Source organism: Oncorhynchus gorbuscha, linkage group LG25, assembly GCF_021184085.1.
Source record: "Oncorhynchus gorbuscha isolate QuinsamMale2020 ecotype Even-year linkage group LG25, OgorEven_v1.0, whole genome shotgun sequence".
Lineage (NCBI taxonomy): Eukaryota > Metazoa > Chordata > Actinopteri > Salmoniformes > Salmonidae > Oncorhynchus > Oncorhynchus gorbuscha.
The window spans coordinates 3,684,352-3,707,738 of NC_060197.1; the positions used below are offsets into that span (position 1 = coordinate 3,684,352).

Here is a 23,387-nt window from a genome sequence, read left to right on the forward strand (position 1 = left end):
TATTATCGCTTGCACAGTGCTCCTTGGGATGTTTAAAGCTTGGGAAATCTTTTTGTATCCAAATCCGGCTTTAAACTTCTTCACAACAGTATCTCGGACCTGCCTGGTGTGTTCCTTGTTCTTCATGATGCTCTCTGCGCTTTTAACGGACCTCTGAGACTATCACAGTGCAGGTGCATTTATACGGAGACTTGATTACACACAGGTGGATTGTATTTATCATCATTAGTCATTTAGGTCAACATTGGATCATTCAGAGATCCTCACTGAACTTCTGGAGAGAGTTTGCTGCACTGAGAGTAAAGGGGCTGAATAATTTTGCACGCCCAATTTTTCAGTTTTTGATTTGTTAAAAAAGTTTGAAATATCCAATAAATGTTGTTCCACTTCATGATTGTGTCCCACATGTTGTTGATTCTTCACAAAAAAATACAGTTTTATATCTTTATGTTTGAAGCCTGAAATGTGGCAAAAGGTCGCAAAGTTCAAGGGGGCCGAACACTTTCGCAAGGCACTGTATATGCACGGGGAGCAGTGGAGTGCTTAGCTGCCTGGGTGGAGGGGTGAAGTCTGGTTGAGCAGGTTCCTTCTTATTTCCTCGAGGGTAGCACACTGGGGAGGTGTACAGTTGGGACAATGATTGATTGATTATATTTGTATGCAATGCACACTTTTGATCAAATATACAAATATCTACCAATACGAAGATTTAGGCCTACCAGTCAATCTGTCTATCTAGAGGAGACATGGGAAATGTACTAGGACACACAGCAGTTCCAGGAATGCAGCTGGTCCAAGCACAGCAGGAACTAGAATGCGATCAAACCAGAACTGTGTAGAGTAGACAAGCCAGGCAAAACTAAGTAAGCTAATGATTGGCTTGGCTATGCGTTTCCATACAGGGTAGGTGACAGCAGTCACAACAAAAGAGGTGTGTGTGGTAAGATACAGGTTCAGTCTGTCTATGACTTCTCCAAAGCATGGAGTTAAAGGGAAACATGGCCTGTTTCAGTCCTGAAGGCCATGGATCTCTGTCCTGACTGGGTACAACATGGAGGGCCTACTGTGCATAGGCTCACTTACGTAATGGCTTATTGACTGTAAACGTGGCGCGCTTTGACGATCATGTGAGGATGATGGATTTTATACTTGGCCCAGTTTCATCAATGCCTTTCAATGGCTGGGGCAAGAGTTTAAATAGCCAGAGTTGAAATAGCATGTGACTGAAATGTATTTTCTAGCACTAAAACTTCCTTTCGAAGAGTTTTTACAATGCTTGTTTTTTGATGGGCAGCACTGAAATGTTCATTCATGAACTTGGATTGGTGGATGAGGTTATGTTCCATAGCTGTTTGTTTATGGCTTTGTCACAACGTCGGACATCCATGTTCGTTACGAGGGTTTTGATGTGTTTCACCGTTGGGTTTTTCCTGGGGTGTTGGTCGGTAGGACAGGGGAGGGAGCAGGGTGCCACTTTTGGGAACCTGGCTGCTCGTCTGTTTTTACCCATTCCTATCAAAGAAGCCTTTGTATGGGAAGAACAGCACTGTGGGTAATTGGCTGTTAAAATCATTTAGCAGAACTCTGTGTGCGCTGCCCAGTGCCTCATCTTGTTGTTACGTAATAGCAGCAATCAAATGTTCAATAGAATGGAAATAAGAACACATGCCTCCTGCTGGCCCACTACTTCAGTGCACTCGGTGCGTTCAATTGAATTGGGTTTACCGTGGACAGCAAGACAGACAGGCCTTTGTAGCTTGCTCTCCCAGAGGTTAGGAACATTTGGTCGGAAACTTGCCTGCCTCGAGGCCTCATTAGCCGACCTCTCTGACCTGAATTTAGGGTTCAGGTGTGTTTTTGACATAATGTTGAGACTTGCTTTAACCCACCTGAAATGAATGTGGTTATGGTATCATAAAGGAAACTGCACAGCAGCAATAGAACATGGACTTGTGTCTGAAAGGGTTACTTAGAGGTTCTTTTAGGGAAAATAATGTGTGCTAATCTCTAAAAATAGATATGTAAAATTGAGGTCACAATTGATATGGGATTTTACAGTCTGTCAAGCAAAAAATACTACAATTACTTATCTACGTCGACTACAAAATCTGTTTGAACTTAATACAGTTAGAGGCCATTTTGTTAACTCAGTGTATAGCAGAGTACAAAAGGTATCCAAAACCGGTCAGCACGGAACGTAAAGATTCCAATGCGTTACAGGAACAGTGATATTGAAAGACGCCATAGGCAAAGCACACTGAAGTGCGTGAGCTACCAACATGTATCGAATGGGGAGATAAAATGCTGCTGCGGGTTCAGGGGAATGCCACACAGAAGGGTGTGTGTAGAATGACACCTTTTCTTCCCCTTGAAGTGTTTTGTCAAGGCCCTAGAGTTCTGGCCAGTCAGATAAGACTCATTGAATGTATCTTCATAACATTAACAGTAACTAGCTCATTGTTGACAGATTACACAGTCAAATCAGAGAACTTGTGACCATGGCCTTTTTGACTGGACATGTACTACTTTGTATCTTATTAGGGATATTGTCACTTTATAGAGGGCTAGTCAACGTGTAATTACAAAGAAATGATGGCTAGTTGAGGCCCAGAACGTTTAGTCAACGTTTAGACAACATTGAATGATTGGTTGTATGTTTGCTGGTTATAAGGGCTTCCCGCCACATCAGCAGCTCTCTGAATATTCTTAGAACTTTTACTATTTCTCCCTTTGCCGTTTTCTACAGGTATTTGCCCTATAGTGTAAGGCTGAGCTAAAGCACGCCAACCTACCGAGTACAACTGCTCTGCTTTGGACCGCGACCCCTTCCCCAGCCCTGCACCACTACAGCCGTAACCATGGACCGCATGGAGCTGAAGAAAGTCTGCACGGAGGCAGACGATGACAGCACAGACAGTTTGGACGACCGCTTCACAGAGCCCATCGACTCAGAGAAGGCCACCATCAACAGGTGTGGTTCAATACTGTATCAATTATTTTAATCTGAGACTTTCTACAGAAAAAAAAAACTGGAAATAAAGCGCATTGCCTTAGTTGTGGCAACAAGAATGTGTTCTTTGCCAAACTGTACAGAAATTGTTCTTTACCATAAATTTCTTGTCTCCTACCGATCATTGTCTAATGTACACAATGCTATTCAATACGCTGGTTAGGAGAATCTCTCGGCTCATAGCTTCACTGTTAACCGCCAACAGATTAGCTCCACTGTAATCTCATTTCATCCATCAACCAAAAAAAATAAAAGAAATAGAAGCTGGAACTAGCCTAACTGACCCTGTAACCTCTCATGAAGTCCTAACACGGCTGTCATAAACTAGTCATAAAGAAGTATTTTAAACTAGAGATTGATTCAATGATTGTACATCTGCAGTCACTTCCTGGATGAGGATGGAGACGCAGAGAGCCACAAGTTTCTCACTAATGGGATTATGAAGAAGAAGAAGTACGAGGAGTATCAAGAAGAATACGTAAGAAGACTGATGATGAACTATCGATGACAACACATGCATGTTTGCTCTTGCTCATGGACACTATCTCTTAACAACAACCTTGACCATTTCCTCAAAAGCTGTCTGCTTTTATTCAAACCTTCATTCCGAGGAACCCTTTCGTAGGAACTGGTAGTTACGTGTCTGTGACAGGTGGTGCATGCACGTGTGTGTGTGTGTGTGTGTGTGTGTGTGTGTGTGTGTGTGTGTGTGTGTGTGTGTGTGTGTGTGTGTGTGTGTGTGTGTGTGTGTGTGTGTGTGTGTGTGTGTGTGTGTGTGTGTGTGTGTGTGTGTGTGTGTGTGTGAAATGTTCTTGTTTACGATCAGTTGAAGTCATGGTAATCTCTCTCTTACCCTCTCTACCTTTCTCTCTCTCAGCACCCAGGACATACCTCCTTTGGTATGTCGGTCTTCAACCTGAGTAATGCGATCATGGGCAGCGGCATCCTGGGTCTCTCCTACGCCATGGCCAACACTGGCATTGTGCTTTTTGTGTAAGTGTGTGTTAACTTCTGCCATAGAGACCATGTGGAACGGGGTCAATGTTTTGTTTCTGCAACAGTCAAGTGATTAAAGCACCAGCTAATAAAGTAAACAATTCTGTCTGCATCGTATAGTGTTACTGATAGGACTGAAATAACTTCAGAGTCCTTGGTATAGCAAGTGGGGTTTGACAACAGGGTGAGTGGTGGGGTATGTATTCGAGAATACGCAGACACAGACACTAACTCTAGCTCGAAGTCAGGACCTTTTTGTGACATGTCATCCCCAGCATGCATGCAAAGGTGGCGTGAACAACCATGTTACAGCCCCGCCTCGGAACTCCATCCCCCCATCCATTCCCAGCTTCCCCGGATTGTGTTGACGGTCCATAACAGCCTGTTCAATCAAACCCTATAACCAGGTTTCTCAAATGTCCAAAACAGGATGATGATGCTTTATTTCAGTTCTGTTTCCACTGTGTATGGTTGGGCTTTACCAAGAAATTATTTTGTGACTGAGTACTTTCACTAAGCAAAACATTGTCATTTTCGGCATATCCCTGAAAGTGATTGAAGGACAGGAGACAAGAAAATAGATTAGGAACCCACATGATTATTATAGTGGCGCAGCCGGTTTGTTTCCGGTCCTAAGGAGTTTACAGGGAGTCCCCAAACGTCAGTCCTCCATGTCAGTTGCGACATCTTACTTCCCCACCATCTATTCTGGGCTTCCCTGACATTCTGGAAGGTGGTATCACATAACACCCATTTGATGCAGTCATTCAATATTTATTTAATACATTGGACCCATTGGAGGCTGGATGATTGGGTTAAAGGCCCCTTGTGAACTCTTTAAGTGTAAGAATTTAAGGCTGATCGTGTTCAGCCGATGCAGGAAACCCATACATCCCCTCCCGGAATAACTCTAAAGTTACTTTATTGACTTATATAATAGCTCAGAGTTTAGTCTGGTCTCTAAGCACTGACACGCATTGGTCTACTACTATTTTGTCTGAGCTGGCACATATATTGACATGACATGATGGTGTCTTCGACATGTGCTTTAGGCATTGGAACATGGTCTTCTCAAATAGGCGGTAGATGAATGCCAGAGAAAGCATCCGGACCCCCCCCCTCCCCCCTCAAATGAAATATGACTGCAGCTCTAACGCTAATTTTACCTCCCTAAATAGATAATGGGGAAAACAGAGTGAGAGTGACTAGGGGGGGAAACTAGTGAAAGTTATTATGTAGGGTGTTTTGTAACCCAGTTGATTCCCCTCCGAGTGTTGTTCATGGTGATTTGCGTAACATTTCCGTATGGTATAGCCCAATGCTAATGTCTGACTGGTTTCTATCCCAACGTAGAGTCCTTCTCTTGGGTGTGGCCATCTTGTCGTTGTACTCCGTTCACTTGCTGCTAATGACTGCAAAAGAAGGAGGTAGGTGTCATTTTTTTATTAATGGAAATGTCTGTCTTTCGTCAGCCTCTGTCTGTCTATCTGTCCTTGCCTTTCTGCTTTTTTCCCTCTGTGTCTTTGAATATCACTCATCAGCACATTGTCATTGTTCTAACAGGCTCTCTCATCTATGAAAAGTTGGGAGAGCGAGCTTTTGGCTGGCCGGGGAAAATGGCTGCGTTTGGATCGATAACCCTTCAAAATATTGGTGGTAAGTGAACAGCTAATGCTGCATTCATTGTAGTGTTATGATTCTATATTGAAATGTACATTTGTGTTTGTTTGCACACAGCCATGTCCAGCTACCTCTTCATTGTAAAGTATGAGCTGCCAGAAGTGATCCGTGCCTTCATGGGACTGGAGCAGAGCTCTGGGTAGGTGTCTGTCTGTCTGCCATTGGTTAACTATTTCATCAAATCAGTTTATTTGTAGTTAATTTGACACAGGTGGCTCAACACACTACACAGTTTGGTTGGTGTATTGATAGATAGATGGATGGATTGATGCTCTGTGTGTGAGACCTGTTCTCTGCGTTGTTTACAGTGAATGGTACATGAACGGAAACTACCTGGTTGTGTTTGTGTCCATCGGTATCATCCTGCCTCTCTGCATACTCAAAAACCTGGGTAAGTGGTGTGGGTATGTGTGTTGCGGTTGTTTTAGATTTAGTCTTTGTATACTTTGTTTACATAATGTGTGTGAGTGTTTGCGTGATAGTACATGAGTTTCTCTCTAATTCTCTCTCTTGTCTCTAGGCTACCTTGGCTACACCAGTGGATTCTCCCTATCCTGTATGGTGTTTTTCCTGGGAGTGGTAAGTTTAACCTGTCTAGGACCGGCGGAACCCCCCCCCCCCCCCCGCAACAACCAGTGAAAGTGCAGGGCGCCAAATTTAAAAAATACAAGTATTTTACAGGATACAGAATACAAGTATTCTCGTTAATCCAGCCACAGTGTCTGATTTTCAAAAAGGATTTACAGCGAAAACACCATAAACGATTATGTTAGGTCACCACCAAGCCACAGAAAAACACAGCCATTTTGTCCAGTCAAAGAGAGGAGTCACAAAAAGCAGATATAGAGATCAAATGAATCACTAACCTTTGATGATCTTCATCAGATGACACTCATAGGACTTCATGTTACACAATACATGTATGTTTTGTTTGGTAAAGTTCATGTTTATATTAAAAAATCGGAGTTTACATTGGCGCGTTACGTTCAGTAGTTCTAAAACATGCAGTGATTGTGCAGAGAGCCACATCAATTTACAGAAATACTCATAATAAACATTGATAAAAATACGACTATTATACATGGAACTTTAGATAAACTTCTCCTTAATGCAACCGCTGTGTCAGATTTTTTTTTAAACTTTACGGAGAAAGCAAACCATGCAATAATCTGAGTACAGCCTTTAGACAACGAAGCAGCCAAAAAGATACCTGCCATATTGGGTAATCAACATTACTCAGAAATTGCATTTTAAATATTCACTTACCTTTGATAATATTCATCAGAATGCACTCCTATGAATCCCAGTTCCACCATAAATGTTTGATTTGTTCGATAATGTCCATCAGTTATGTCCAAATATCTTCTTTTGTTAGGGCGTTTGGTAAACAAATCCAAAAGCGCGTTCAGGTCGCGCCGAACGTCGGACGAAAAGTTCAAAAAGTTCCGTTACAGCCCGTAGAAACATGCCAACCTAAGTATGGAATCAATCTTTAGGATGTTTTTAACATAAAACTTCACTTTCACCTTTCACATGAGCGTGCCAGACCGAGGCTGTGGCACTCTGCCAGACCACTCACTCAAAGAGCCCTTATGAGCCCCTCCTTTAGAGTAGACTCCACAAAACAGGTTCTAAATACTGTTGACATCTAGTGGAAGCCTTGGGAAGTGAAACATAACTAATGTCACCCTGTATCTTCAATGGGGGCTGAGTTGAAAAACTACAAACCTCAGATTTCCCACTTCCTGGTTGGAGTTTTTCTCAGGTTTTTGCTTGCCATATGAGTTCTGTTATTCTCACAGACATCATTCAAACAGTTTTAGAAACGTCAGAGTGTTTTTTCCATTCAAAGTTACTAATTATATGCATATTCTAGCTTTTACGGCTGAGTAGCAGGCAGCTTAATTTGGGCACGTTTTTCATCCAAGCTACCCAATACTGGCCCCTACCCCAAAGAAGTTAACCTGCCTCCGCTTGCTCCGGTGGTTTAGCATTTTTAGCCCCCTGAATGACTGAGCAATGATGGATGATGGTGTTGATATTATATAAAGTACCATCAGATGTGATTTAAGACGGCTACATTTCACGTTCTGTCAATATGGCAACAACTCCTGCTTTTTAGAAACTCTGACATTCTTTTTCTTCCAGTCATGTTTCAATGCAGACAGAACATACTTGTTACCAAAATAGTACATTTCGTCCTACATTGGTTTTGTATTCTTGCCACACGGCGTCTTGATCATGCCTACTTTCTCCTCCTTAAATGTCATCCTGACCTTTTGTAGGGTGTTATGCCAGTGCTGGCTTTGCTCTCACAGGCAATGTGGGCGATTTGCATGCCATGGGAGTTCTTAGTAACATTTAGAATATGCCTGATGTGGCGTTCAGCTGGTTAGTTACCTTACATGAGATTAGAGATGTGTTTATCAATAGCCTTCTTTTGATATCTTAAACTCTACTTTGGCCCACTTGCTCTCTAGTGCTGTATCATATTAAACACTGATACAGTCTGTATCATCATTAATGAAATAGAACTGTGCTTGAGGTCACACTCTGCTTTACACAGGGTTTATACCATAGTAGCTATCAGAGAGACATCCTATGTAGTTAGTAAAACCCTGAAAGTACATAGTTTAGCGTTCAGCGTCTGTTTCTTTGAAGACAGAATGAAAGATTACAGGATGGAACTCATTGCTCTGCAATATAATGGATTACTGCCTATGTAATATAATGCATTTATATGTTTGCTAATCATCCCCATCTCACTCCTCTGTCCCCATCTGACTCCTCTCCACCCTATTTCCCCATCTGTCCCCATCTCACCCCTATGTCCCCTCTATACCTCTCAGCTGATCTATAAGAAGTACAACCTCCCCTGCCCGATGCCCTTCATGTACCATACCAACCACAGTATGAATGGAACAGCCCTGGGGCCCCACGCCCTGCACAACGGCACCGTCCTCATGGACTTCTCCAGAGCTGACATGTCCCCCGCCTCCTACCTGGACGACCACCACACCTCAGGGGTCCGCTTCGAACCACACCCCGACGACTTGGAGGAGATGTGCACGCCCAAGTATTTTGTGTTCAACTCTCAGGTGAGGTGTGGAGCTACTGTATGTGGGTGTGGGGGGGGGGGTACTGTACGTGTGTGTGTGTATATGTGATGAGTCGGAATGCTTCATGTCATAATTCTGTGTTTTGGAAACAATATCCTCTGATAAACAGTCCCAGAAATGGGATTAATCAAGGTTTAGAGGAACCCAATTCTTAACGTACATAGCTGCTGTGAGTGTGTATCTGGGCCTGTGTTTCATTCCACGACCTCTTCTCCTGTCATTGCAGACTGCTTACACTGTTCCCATCCTGGCCTTCTCCTTTGTGTGCCACCCTGAAATTCTACCCATCTACAGTGAACTCAAAGAGTAAGTGCATCCAAGTGAATTACAAAAGACACGTTTGCATAGACGCTCATATAAATTGCTGCGGTACATTTTCTCCATACAACTCACATCTCAACTTGCGTCTTCCCCAGTCGCTCCCGGAGAAAGATGCAGAACGTGTCCAACCTGTCCATCCTGGCCATGCTGGTCATGTACATGTTCTCAGCGCTGTTCGGCTACCTCACTTTCTATGGTAAGATACACACACACGCACAATAAGATACATTTGCAGCAATTGAATTACTTTGTTTCTGCTTTTATTGCCGTTATATGTTCATTTTATGAGTGAAATGTTTGAAAAAGAGCCAGTAGTATGTATTTAAACACTAGAGCCAGTAGTATGTATTTAAACACTAGAGCCAGTAGTATGTATTTAAACACTAGAGCCAGTAGTATGTATTTAAACACTAGAGCCAGTAGTATGTATTTAAACACTAGAGCCAGTAGTATGTATTTAAACACTAGAGCCAGTAGTATGTATTTAAACACTAGTAAGCTACCATAACCATTGCATGTTTAAAAAAATATATATTTCACCTTTATTTAACCAGGTAGGCTAGTTGAGAACAAGTTATCATTTGCAACTGCGACCTGGCCAAGATAAAGCATAAAGCAATTCGACACATACAACAACACAGAGTTACACATGGAATAAACAAAACATAGTCAATAATATAGTAGAACAAAAGAAAACAAAAAGTCTATATACAATGAGTGCAAATGAGGTAAGATAAGGGAGTTAAGGCAATACATGGGCCATGGTGGTGAAGTAATTACAATATAGCAATTAAACACTGGAATGGTAGATGTGCAGAAGATGAATGTGCAAGTAGAGATACTGGGGTGCAAAGGAGCAAGATAAATAAATAAATACTGTATGGGGATGAGGTAGGTAGATAGATGGGCTGTTTACAGATGGGCTAGGTGCAGTGATCTGTGAGCTGCTCTGACAGCTGGTGCTTAAAGCTAGTGAGGGAGATATGAGTCTCCAGCTTCAGAGATTTTTCCAGTTCGTTCCAGTCATTGGCAGCAGAGAACTGGAAGGAATGACGACCAAAGGAGGAATTGGTTTTGGGGGTGACCAGTGAGATATACCTGCTGGAGCGCGTGCTACGAGTGGGTGCTGCTATGGTGACCAGTGAGCTGAGATAAGGTGGGGCTTTACCTAGCAGAGACTTGTAGATAACCTGTAGCCAGTGGGTTTGGCGACGAGTATGAAGCGAGCGCCAACCAACGAGAGCGTACAGGTTGCAATGGTGGTAGTGTATGGGGCTTTGGTGACAAAACGGATGGCACTGTGATAGACTGCATCCAGTTTGTTGAGTAGAGTGTTGGAGGCTATTTTATAGATGACATCACCGAAGTCGAGGATCGGTAGGATGGTCAGTTTTACGAGGGTATGTTTACCATATCTCTCTCTCACACCCAGTTCCGGCCTTTTGTATTGGTATGTCTCTTAATAAAGCTCGTATTCTTTCTTTCTCCCAAACACAGGAAACGTGGAGGCGGAGTTGCTCCACACCTTCACCAAGGTGTATAAGTTTGACACCATGCTCCTGCTGGTCCGTCTGGCTGTCCTGACCGCTGTCACCCTGACTGTCCCCATTGTCCTGTTCCCTGTAAGTACAACGAGGCATCTGCTCAAACGCACACAGACACACACACACACAAGCAGAGACTCGCACACACATGCATGCACACAGACACACATACACAAAACATATGCACACATTCTCACGCATACAATCTATGCAGACACATTCACACGCCGCTCAACACCTAGGTCATTTTATCCAAATGAGATAAAAATCCATTAATTATTTTAATACCAACAAGAGGGTCTCTTTCTGTATTGGCTGAGTGAGTGGGTGTGTTGACACGGCTGGTTTTCTTGCTGAACTTGGTGAAGCACAAACTGTTCTGCTGTGACGTTAGCAGACTCATTATTGGACATTCAGCAATCCCGTCAATCCAACTCTCCAGGTCCCAAAGGAGAACCAGCCCAGGTTTTCAAAGCTCTGTTTGTCTGTCTTAAGCTTCCTTACAAGAGCACTCTGTCCCTCCTCCAATCATACTCTCGATCATACTTTAGACGTACAAGCATAAACACAAATTAACAGACACACACATACACAGCTTTGAAACAATTACACCCCTACACTGCTCCCCACATGATGCCAGACATATTCAGTCCCTTCCTTCTGGGAGACACATAGATGGACACACGTCAATAGGCTCAGCATGTGAAAGCACGGAAATGTAGTCACTCACTACTGTAAGTCTCTCTGGATAACAGCGTCTGATAAATGACTAAAATGTCAATGTGAAAAAGCAGTGGTACAATAGACATCTTGTTTCGTCACAAGCTCTTTAGCCTGGCTGCCAAGCAATACAGTGTAATGTTCACAACTCTCCTGTCTCTCATTTCCCCCTCTCCTCTCAGCAGCACATTGTCACCAGATGCTGTCCTTGCAAATAAATGCAGTTCAGTCACTTGCTACCGTCCTTATTTTGTTCAAGTCTAAGCTGCAGTTTAGCCTTGGTTTGTACAGTTTAGCCTTGGTTTGTACAGTTTAGCCTTGGTTTGTACAGTTTAGCCTTGGTTTGTACAGTTTAGCCTTGGGTTTGTAGTGTCAGTTCAGGTCTGATACTGTGTTTCTGTTCCACTGGTTATTATGTAATATCCTGTTCATGCGGCCTGCCTGCCTTCCTGCCTGCCTGCCTGTCTGGTGTGTGAGTCACTGAATGAGTGTTGGCCTTGCATGGCGTACCTGACCCCCCTATATGGCCGTGGGCTATATTTGTCTTGGCCCTAGCCTGGCACAGGAGCCCATAAAGGGCTGAGGGTCTCAGATGTGTCATGGACCTACCTCCTTTGTAGCCTACAATGAACCATGCATTAGCACTTAGCAGTGCCCATTAGAATTGATCCTCTCAAAGGACTTAGTTGACCCAAGGAACATTAATGAAGATGGTAATATTAGATTTATGGAATGTTTTTTTCTCCAGTGATCAAAGTGCCATACAGGGCAACTGCACCACATTTCCACTGTTTACCTACAGTCACTGTAGCGTGCAGGAGTTGGGAGATGGGTTCTTGTGATGGGAGAGACAGTTTTAGGCTGGAAGGGTTAATGGACTATGTGGTGGTGTTACACTGAGCCACCAGCAGAGGGCAGGGGAGAACTGTCAGCCCCATGGCTCTAGTCAGCCCTGCTTGGAAAGAGGTGGGGGGAGTATCCGTTTTGTCTGTGGGCTATACTGATACTCCCACATTCTTACACGCTCACAGAGACACTATATCTCTCACACACACACACACACACACACACACACACACACACACACACACACACACACACACACACACACACACACACACACACACACACACACACACACACACACACACACACACACACAGAGAGAGAGAGAAACACACACACTCACCAGCTCATGGGAATGTGCGAGTGAATCTCACAGTCCCAGTGGAAGTTTACAGGAGATAAGCCCTGAGCAGACAGTGGAAAAACCCTCACTGTGACCCCCACCTTAGAGAGAGGGAGGGAAAGATAAAGATAGAGGGAGGGAGAGACAATGCACTCACTGACTACTGCAGCTGACACCAAAATGCAGTGTCAGAAGGGAGGCTATAGGAAGTTGCCTAGTGCCCAAATTAATTAAGTTTCTTGCGCGCCAAGAGTCGAGTAGTGACTAACGGATTGGGTTCAGTCAGTCCCGACGAGCCCTTCCCAGCTACCTAGTTTATGCTTATGGCTAGAAACTTCAGCGAGAATTTGAAACTTGTTGAAATCATTTTGTTTTTATCTGAGTATATATCTTTTTTTATGTAACGATAGACGTTAATGCCGTAGTTGTACATTGTTGGTCAAATCTACAATAAATGTGCTTCAGCTGTCACCATGGTCTGTTATTGGCTACACTGTCTAGCTACCCTTTCCTTACTGTGGCAAGTGCAGAGCAAACTCTCCCCATTGAGCAGCAGATTGTATCCAGATGGTTACTACAAACATTACACGTTATTTCTTGTCTAGGCTTCTATCCTAATCGGAATAAAATACATTTGGATGGAACAATTTGGAGATGGTGACCAATAAGACAAGTTATTTCTCCCATCGACATAATCATCACGTTCTTTAACAGGTTTTAACTAGCGCCATGCTGTTGCCAGGTAGCCAGCATTACCTATCTGTGAGGGGCTTATCGGGACGACTGACTGAACCAAACCCCTTCGTCTCGACATGACTCTCAGCTGCGCCACATACACTTCATGACCAAAAGTCACCGAACGTCTCATTCCAAAATCATGGGCATTAGTAATATGTTGGTCCCCCCTTCGCTACTATAACAGCCTCCACTCTTCTCCACTAGATGTTGGAACATTGCTGCGGGGACTTGCCTGGCTCGCAGTCGGCGTTCCAATTCATCCCAAAGGTGTTTGATGGGGTTGAGCTCAGGGCTGCGTGCAGGCCAGTAAAGTTCTTCCACACCGATCTCAACAAACCATTTCTGTATGAACTTCGCTTTGTGCACGGGGGTATTGTCGTGCTGAAACAGGAAAGGGCCTTCCCCAAACTGCTAGCACAAAGTTGGAAGCACAGAATCGTCTAGAATGTCATTGTATGCTGTAGCGTTAAGATTTCCCAGATTCGTCCGTTGGACTGACGGATGATGAAGCCTGGTTCATCACAGAGAATGCTTTCCACTGCTCCAAAGTCCAATGGCAGTGAGCTTTACACAACTCCAGCCGACGCTTGACATTGCGCATGGTGATCTTAGGCTTGTCATGGCTGCTCAGCCATGGAAACCAATTTCATGAAGCTCCCAACAAACAGTTATTGTGCTGAAGTTGCTTCCTGAGGCAGTTTGGAACTTGGTAGTGAGTGTTGCAACCGAGGACAGACGTTTTTTATGCGCTAAATGCTTCAGCACTCTGTGGTCCCATTTTGTGAGCTTGTGTGGCCTACCACTTCTCGGCTGAGCTGTTGTTGCTCCTATACGTTTCCACTTCACAATAACAGCACTTACAATTGACTGGGGCAGCTCTAGCAGGGCAGAAATTTGACGAACTGACTTGTTGGAAAGGTGGCATCCTTAGGTGCCATGTTGAAAGTCACTGAGCTCTTCAGTACGGGCCATTCTACTGCCAATGTTTGTCTATGGAGATTGCATAGCAGTGTGCTCGATTTTATACACCTATCAGCAACAGATGTGGCTGAATTAGTTGAATCCACTCATTTGAAGGGGTGTCCACATACTTCTGGTCATGTAGTGTACATCATCCATTAGGGAAAGGGGGATACCTAGTCCGTTGTACAACTGAATGCATTCAACTAAAATGTGTCTAACGCATTTAACCCAACTCCTCTGAATCAGAGGGCACCAGGCGTGTCTGTGCAGCCTCTCCCATAGCCGAAAAGCTCCTTGAGCAGGCCATGGTCAAGCACAGGAACTAAGGGAGGAGATGTGAACATAAAGCAAGTACAGCATGTGGAATACATGTTTGGACGCAATCATGTCGATGTGTCTGCTGCCGTGTTCTCTGTAGCCATTGACTACTGGTCTGTTACACCTGAAAAACTGTGGGGCATATGCATGGCATCTTTTCCAAACACATTAGTCCAGGCCTAGATAACCCATCATCAAACCATTGATTTCCCCCCCTTGACTGCTGCTCAGGCTTCAACAAAGCATTACGCGCTTTTTCAGCGCAGTGAGTTCAGTTCACCGCACAAGCTTGAGGATATAGTTGTGGAGACATAGGAGAGGTGAGATGAAAGTAACCAGTCATGCTGGCATCACGTTGCCAGGTGTCCAGCCCTCTGAATCACGAGACGTGACATGTGAGATCTCCCCTTGAGAGTCCTTTGCTCTTCATTTGGCAGAGAAGCCTTCAGCACCCAGATTAACGTTTGCTTTGTCTCTGAAGCACTATGTCCTTTATTACAAGCAGGAGGGCTGGGCGGGGTGAAAGGGTGGGCTCAAACCGTTAAGATACTTGGTCACGAACCAGCAGGTTTTAATGAAACAGTGTTTAGATGTGGTAAGCAGACTTGTCCAGTTCCCATGCTCTCTTTGTTTCATGACTCCTCAACAACAGGAACACAAAGATTTAAATTACCTCAAGTCAACTGTTCATTTTGATGTTTAAAAAGTCACTTAAAGTGTTCTTAAGTGTAACGATTCCTGTTTTCGTGAGTCATTTTAATTGACCTACTACATTGTTTTTGAATGTTGGTGTGTGATATGATCTGTTATGTTGTGATATTCTATGGCTTCATCTCAAGGTGGTTGACCTTTTCTTGATCGTATCTCTAAATAAAGCAGTGGGACCACTTGTCTGAGAAATATAAAAGCAGGAAATAGGGCCTTCTATCTATTAACTTTGGTATTTTCTGCTGCTTATGGCTCTGTAATAAGATGGGATTCTGTTTGTGTTGCAGTCAGTTACGATGGTTACATTGGCCTTGTAGTGATGTTATTCTTGTGATGGGGTTGTTAGGTTGCTGCTGAGTTGTCCTCTAGAGGGCAGGTCAGAGAAGGAAAATCCTGTGGTGCGGTGCACAAGCACAATGCCCAGTTGGCTGTGACCAAAAGTAGCCTGCCATGCATGCTGTCTTTTCACAGTGACTTCATGGAAAATAAGCTTATAGTTAGTGAGTTAATTATATATTTGCGCTTGTTATTGCTGTAAACCACTATTTTCAGGGTCATTTGACTGGCTTTATAAAGTGAACCTTGTCACCTGTCTTTGACAGTGGTTGAATAGGCTTGTTGGATGTGGTGGGAAAGGGTTTAAAATGGGTTTTATTTCTGATGGTCAGTCAATTGAGGATTTAAAACATCTCAAGTTAAAACCTGTCTATCTTATTCCTGACTTTATGGTGTGATTGTTTCTCTTAATCTTGGATTTACCTTTTTGCTCTTCCCTTTTTAATGTCTTTCTCCCCTATGAAAAAAGCAAGAGCAAACCAAGGCGTAGTAATACTATGCCATATATCTAGCTGTAGCTGAAAAGGTTGCAGAATCTTTCTTGGTTGGAGTCCAGGAGGCTCCCTGGTTTTGGGCCATGTTGCTAGCTTTTGTCTGGCCTGGTAGACCCGGGTACCTTAGCAGCGGTGGCGCTTTGCCACATATCTCACCCCAGTGGGAGCTGTCATAGCAGGTGGAGGGAGGGAGATGCAGGCAAATATTGCATGGTGCACTCCAAAGGCCCTGCGCAGGATTGTTGTTGGGCGCTGAATAGTTCAGAGCCTTGGCGTACAGGTGGGTAGAAATGTCACGCCCAGGCGCCAGGTTTTCACCGGCCCAATTATGCCATGACTGCTGGGAGAGGGGATTGTTTATTATCAATGGGGGGAGGAGATCATTTTACCTTGCAGAGTTACTGCCACGCCTTAAAATGATTTTGGTGTAAATCTCTGCCACTCCTTCATACATTCTTTCAGCAAGGTGTCAGTGTTGATCCACAACTCAAGAGAGCAGCGCGCCATCAACCATCCCCAAACAAGTATTTAGACTGAAACATGAACCAGCCAAGTGTCTCGTCTTTCTGCTGTCTAAATGTCTACGTAGGAAATGTATCATTAGTGAAAAAAGCAAATGAGAGGATTTCAATAAAGGGAAAAAAGGGAAACTGTTAAGTGACAAGCGTTGCCTTGGGGCAGAACACGCCTATCCTGCTGCCTTCAGTCCCTCCTTCTCTGGCCCTCGGCTGATGCAATCCCAGGGTGCCGTTGCAGGAGGCTCTCCCAGAGTTAATCCTCTGCCTTTTGAATGGCGCTTTAAGCCCTGCCTCCTCTACCTCAACCGGCTGGCCCATAGCAGTTGCTTTTCACCTGATACCCGTGACCTCTCACCCAGTGAAGTCTTTAACTCAATGCCTTGAGCTGTGCAGCTCTCAGCCTCTTAGCTGGTGGCCTCCTTCTCTGCCTGGCTGCCTACTTAGACTCTCACATGCTGCAGTTGACACACTTCAGTCAGCAGCCAACTGTGGGAATTGGCCTGTGGGCTTAGACTAGTTTGCAGACATGACTGATGATATAGTTACCTACTCATCCTTGATTTTGTGTGTGTGTGTGTGTGTGTGTGTGTGTGTGTGTGTGTGTGTGTGTGTGTGTGTGTGTGTGTGTGTGTGTGTGTGTGTGTGTGTGTGTGTGTGTGTGTGTGTGTGTGTGTGTGTGTGTGTGTACGAGAAATAAAGACAAAGTGAAATACACACTTTACAAGTGGTATCCTAAGGGTCAACTGATCGTCAGTATGTCACGGTTGATCAGACATTATAAAGAGGTTTGTGTTGCAGATCCGTTCTTCCATCAATACGATGCTGTTCAGCCAACGGGAGTTCAGCTGGGTGCGTCACATGCTCATCGCCGCCTTCATCCTCCTGTTCAACAACCTGCTGGTCATCTTCGTCCCCACCATCAGAGACATTTTCGGCTTCATCGGTGAGTCCCCCTCAACCACAGCAGTGGTCCCCAAACCCATTCCTGGAGAGCTACGGGGTGTGCAGGATTTTGTTCCCACCAAGCACTAACACTGATTGATGTCTTGATGTGGAGGTATTTCATTGAGTGAGGTGTGTTAGTGCTGGGCTGGCTCAAATGCCTGCACACCCTGAGGCTAGTGTTGTCTAAGTGAGGACATTTGTTTAGACAGAAAAAGCTAGATGACTGATGGTGGTCTTCTTCCTGTTTCCCCTCTGACAGGCTCCTCTGCAGCCACCATGCTCATCTTCATCCTCCCTGCTGCCTTCTATCTACGCCTGGTCAAGTCTGTGCCGATGCGCTCCGTGCAGAAGATCTCGGTAGGTGTGCGGGAAACGATGGTGCACGGACACACACACACAAACACTCAACACAAAATCACATACGGTGACTCACACACAGAACAGCCACTCTGACGCACGCAACATATGACACACACGAAATTAGCACCCATCAACATGCCCATACAGACACACCATAGCTGTTATTAGAACAGACCCCCCACAGCACTTAGACAACACCCTGATTTACAGAGTTACAGCAGTCCCCCAAAACAAGGTTTCCCAGAGGCCCACTGAGATTCTTGGCAAAAAATGATTGGACTGAATGTACAGATATAAAGACTTCACACAACCTCCTCTCACAGTGTCGTTATTTTTTTTCCTGATGTCTTTTAGGCGGCCATTTTCCTGGTAGTGGGCATCATCTTCATGTTCAGCAGCCTGTCGCTCATCGTGATGGACTGGATCCACAACCCTCCCGGCTCTGGCAGTGGTCACTAAGACGACCCCCCTTACCTCCACCCCCTCTCACCTCAAACCCCCTCCCCTGACTGTGCCTTGGGGGTAAGGTCACCGGGCCCGGGGGGTGCCCCCACACATCACCTACAGACTGAGTACGTCAGCGTACTGTAAAGGGGCGGTTCGCTTTTCTCAACCCCCACCCCTTTCCACAAAGTATTACTGGATGGGACTACGTTCTACGACTGAAACATTTAAGTTCGTTATTGTTTTTCTTTCTTGTTGTTGTTGGATGGTTTAGTTCTGTAGAATCCTCCACAACAGGGGGTCGCCGAAAGGACACAAAGTAATCGAGAAGGACGGTCAGAAACGGGAGAGAAGACGTCAGACGCTGCGGCTGTTGCTGCGCGCCCTGCCGTAGTTGTCTAGATAGCCATCATTTCTACTCTGTGATATTCCCTGAGTAGAGGAAAAAATATGAGCAGGGACCTCAACCATTAAACGGTCTAGAGAACCCAAAGAGAACTGAGAGCTGCCACAATTGGAGCTGGTTGTTATTACAGGTGTGGCTTCAGGGCAATGGGCTCTGCACACTTGAAGATTAGAGAGAGATGTGGGACAAGGGTTCAAAAACAAAGAGCACTTTTAGCATGTTTCAAGTTTTAATGTATTTTTAACACATCCAGACACACACACATACAGCACGCCATCTACACTAATTGGAGCTATTTTGCTTACTGTCAAAATGTATTTTTGTACACCTAGGGAAAAGAAAAGTCGATGTAACCGTACATATGACAGCTGTAGTATCTTTTTCCGAGCTAGAGTCTGGAAAAAGTTGTTCTGAGTGATATTTGTAAACTAGGTTTTGTAAAGTAGTTTCTATTTTATTTTATACTCTCAAAATCAATCACATCACCAAAGTTTGTGCACACACATATTTCTCAGTGGCTAGTGTGTTGCTCTCAAAACATCCCTTGACAGCAATCATCAGATCAGACATTAGCAATCGTACACATTGACAGACACCAAGTCAACATTTTCAGCCATGTCCATTCTCCCAATCAACACTTAACGTGATGATCAACACACACTGTCAGCCATTTTGAAACCGCCCAGTAGACTGAGCCTCAAACAAGAGACTCCATTCATTCAGTGTTATTGTCGCAGAGATTTGAATGTTGCCAAGTTTTGAATGTACCGGTACTTGGCCAAACGTCTACTGATCTACTGAATGACAGTTTACGTGTTTCTTTCTTTGCCTTCTTGTTCACTCTTGTCCAATGTGTCACACTACAGAGCCCTTGGGTCAATTGCAGCGAACATTACCAGGAGATGAGCTCATGTTGATGGCTTGAGGTCATTTTCAACTTGTAACTCCATCTCTTCCTAAACTTCATGTGAAGCATACTATGCTATGAAATACAACAAGTGAACGCTAGTTTCAGTGAAGAGGAACAACAACAGAACTCTATGAGAGTTAAAGAAGGTCTACTGGCAGTATACCATACAGGTTATTTAGCTATTTGTGTTGGCACAGCAATCTTATAACCCATGAGAATGTTTTTCTTCTATCCCAGTGTGTAAAACAATATCTTGTAACAAAATTAAATTGTGGGAAAAAATATTGTGGGTAAAATAAGCAATGGATTGAACCTCCAGACTGTGCTGTTTCTGAGATACAAGATAAGTTATTTTATCTGTGTTTGCAGTTCACACCTTAAAGGGGAAATCTGCAGTTGCTACATTTTTGGACGTATAAATGAATGATTTGGACCCATTGATTCTTGAAAAATATAACTTATAAATGCCTCGAGCTTAGTTTAACCGTCGTACCCCATCAGAACCCAAAATATATGATTGGTTTACTCCAATGTTTGTAAACAACATAAATGTAAACAATATATAGCCTCAAAACATGGTTAAAACCATCATTTTGATATCATGGATGGTCAATGCTTGCATCCGTATATCTCAACCTTCAGCTTTTTCCGGAACAGCCGGGGACAACACTTTGTTATTGCTTCAACTGCTGATTGCCCCTTTAAGTTCAATATGGGTCATAATGTCAAATGTGGAAAAGATTAGAGAAATGAAATGCATCCACTGTTACTTAGCAGACTTGTCATTTGATGTTGTTTTTTTTTTACCAGCGATTTGTTTATGCCAGATTGCTGCTGATAGTCGAGTTAACATAAACAGTATGTGTTTATTACTGTAATTGTGACTCGTGTTACTGTAATCTACATAATTTCAATGGACCATAATTTCTTAAAATGCCCTTATTAATTAATTAACACCACGATAAATGAATTTCAAAATATTGTGCCATGCTTAAAAACCATTTGTCAGTAGGTGGCTACATGAGCAGTTTGCATTCGAAGCACCTGTTTTCTTAGGTGTTAAAGCAGATACGTGTTCCGAATGGATCCAGACAGAATGGACAACATTTACAGATCCTTTGTGGATCTACATATGCATGAAACAAATTGATATTTCAAATGAAATGGTATAGTGTGTGCATGTTTTGGATTACACTCATGGTCTTTTCTGACAACTTGTATATGCTTTGTAAATAATCTTATTATATGGTACTCACTGAATTATGTGTGTGGGGTGTTGTAAGGGATTTTACCAGAAGTCTTCTACAATGTTATTTTAGTATTCAATGTTTTTGATTTTGCTCTATGATATTTCTTTTTTTTAATGGAAGCTTGTACATTTGTAGAAAATCTCTACCCATTTTCATTTCTTTATAGTTACATATCTGGAGGACCTAGACCTTGAATTAATGAATGGTTTTGTCGGTAATGTTGTCAGATTCCTCAGTCCTACAGGTGCTGCAGGGTCCAAGTAGAATGTCAGTGTTGATGTCTTGCGAGACTTGGGTAGATATTGCCTATGTTGAGCTGAAGTATTTGATTCATGCCATGCGGGTGGGTGCGCTGTCAAGAGATCAATGACGTTCAGATCACTTGCTTTTAGTAAGAACCACCCTACAGCCACATTTGAGATGCGGTCCGCATCGATAGGGGCTGCTGGGTTTTTGCTGAAATTCCTCCTCAGCCTCAGTTACTGTATGTGAAGATACATTTCATGAAGTGTATTGACAAAAACCTTACTATTGTGTGAGAATGCAGAAACCAACCTTTGCCTTAATAATTGCAAACTTCAGTTCATCTAGGGAGCAAACCTTCGGGTCAGGTACGGCACCAGATGTAAGACCTTGGTCAAAGTGATTTTGTCATTCTTTTTTTAACATTCAAAAGGGGCATGTTTTTTTCCCCCAATGAAGGACTAGAGCGGAGAGCACAAATGTTGGGGTCTCAGACACTCAAGAAGGGGGTCGGGGAGGGGCTCTTTCACCAAACACTGGCATGCAAACTACATGTCATGCATTTGACAACGTAAAGTAGGATTCATGCCGGAGGGTTTAAGTAATGTGTTACCTCAAAAGCATCTGCCTTATCTGTAACCTGGCCCAAAAGAAGCACTGGGTCAGCATCAGTGTCCTGCCGTTCAGTGTCTGCTTCCTGTGGATCAACTAACATTCAATTGTATATTTGCCTGAACAAAGGGGATTTTTGTATCAGAGAAGCTGTTTCAATGTCATGTAACATGAACAATAAAAATGTGAAATAAACTTGGCTGCATCTCTCTGCTGTTGAAATGAGGTAAAAACAAGGATTTGTGCCTAGAGTCCACCAGATCAGAGGCAGTAGGGATGACCAGGGATGTTCTCTTGATACGTGTGCGAATAGGACCATTTTCTGTCCTGCTAAGCATTCAAAATATAACGAGTTCTTTTGGATTTTAGGGAAATTGTATGGGAGTAAAAAGTACATCATTTTCCTTAGGAATGTATAAATAGTAAAGTACAGATACCCCAAAAAACGACTTGAGTAGTGCTTCAAAAGTATTCTTTTTTTTACCTGAAGTACTTAACACCATTGAATAAGGGACCTCAGGTGTTTGTGGTATATTGCCAATATCCCACAGCTAAGGGCTGTATCCAGGCACTCCGTGTTGCGTCGTGCATAAGAACAGCCCTTAGCCGTGGTATATTGGCCATATAACACATCCCCTCGGGCCTTATTGCTTAAGTAGTACCCGGAATAAACTAACAGTGCAAAATTATCTTTATTATTATAGCTACTGAAATCACAACTTGATTTTTTAGTAATGTGTCTTATAAATGCCTTGACCAGTTTTAGTATAATCATTTGAGTACCAAAACTCTTTGTAAGTATGTGAAATATTGTTATTTTTTCAACATTGACAACAAGGTCTAATTAATTTACATTTTATTGAACCTCAACTTATAACATTTTCATTTCATTACTTCTCTTCTACAGCTGTAGTGTTGATGCTATTTCATCATTATCTCTCAAGCTCCGTGACAAATATGCAATATGTCTAATGGACGTGCGCACTTGTTTGGGGTTATATCTACTCACCAAATCCCCTCTCTCCCTGCCCACGGCTGGTGTTACGTAAGGTGGCGACGACGCATGTGACCGACTTGATTTGGGAGCAATTTTGCTGGCATAATGACATAGTGCAGACTGGCCTGTCCAGAAATATACCTCTATCCTGTCTATTTAACATCCAGCCCTGACATCTAGCACCCACTTGTCATGTTCCAGGACTGGTCACAGGCTGGTGGGAGCTAGGAGGTGTTGTCCTCTACCCTCCACCTTACCAAAAACATCTAAGATCATGAATCAGCCTTAAAATGATGAGGAGCAGGTTGTGAGTTTCATTTGAATTAAGACACTATTCTGGCTGTACAGTAACTCAAGTGCATTCAGTTCATGGTTAATTATGAATGCTATAAATGTTATTTTATTTACGCTATGAAATTTGGGGAAATACCATAAGTAAATTCAAAGAAATTGGGCTATGAAGCAATACCACTAAATGTTGTAGTAAAATTGAGTGTCTGTGTGTCTGAGTGTCTGTGTGTCTGAGTGTCTGTGTGTCTGAGTGTCTGTGTGTCTGAGTGTCTGAG

At 43.4% G+C, this 23,387-nt stretch overlaps 1 protein-coding gene across 5 annotated transcripts in view; it reads left to right on the forward strand.

The window, feature by feature from the left end:
- LOC124013698 (sodium-coupled neutral amino acid transporter 4-like) overlaps positions 1–22,019 on the forward strand; it is a 35,705-nt gene extending 13,686 nt beyond the window's left edge. For 4 of the 5 annotated variants that reach the window (XM_046328125.1, XM_046328126.1, XM_046328127.1 and 1 more), the window contains 15 exons: positions 2,747–2,971; positions 3,392–3,488; positions 3,888–4,003; positions 5,360–5,433; positions 5,570–5,662; positions 5,744–5,825; positions 5,995–6,077; positions 6,207–6,265; positions 8,536–8,784; positions 9,032–9,111; positions 9,222–9,322; positions 10,624–10,748; positions 17,453–17,597; positions 17,859–17,956; positions 18,314–22,019. In XM_046328125.1, coding sequence (XP_046184081.1) covers positions 2,859–2,971; positions 3,392–3,488; positions 3,888–4,003; positions 5,360–5,433; positions 5,570–5,662; positions 5,744–5,825; positions 5,995–6,077; positions 6,207–6,265; positions 8,536–8,784; positions 9,032–9,111; positions 9,222–9,322; positions 10,624–10,748; positions 17,453–17,597; positions 17,859–17,956; positions 18,314–18,418 — 1,620 coding nt within the window. In that variant the 5' untranslated portion in view covers positions 2,747–2,858 and the 3' untranslated portion in view covers positions 18,419–22,019. Of the gene's footprint in view, positions 1–2,746; positions 2,972–3,391; positions 3,489–3,887; positions 4,004–5,359; positions 5,434–5,569; positions 5,663–5,743; positions 5,826–5,994; positions 6,078–6,206; positions 6,266–8,535; positions 8,785–9,031; positions 9,112–9,221; positions 9,323–10,623; positions 10,749–17,452; positions 17,598–17,858; positions 17,957–18,313 lie in introns of those variants that run through there. The other variant, XM_046328128.1, reaches the window with a different exon arrangement.
- Positions 22,020–23,387: the final 1,368 nt, after the last annotated feature.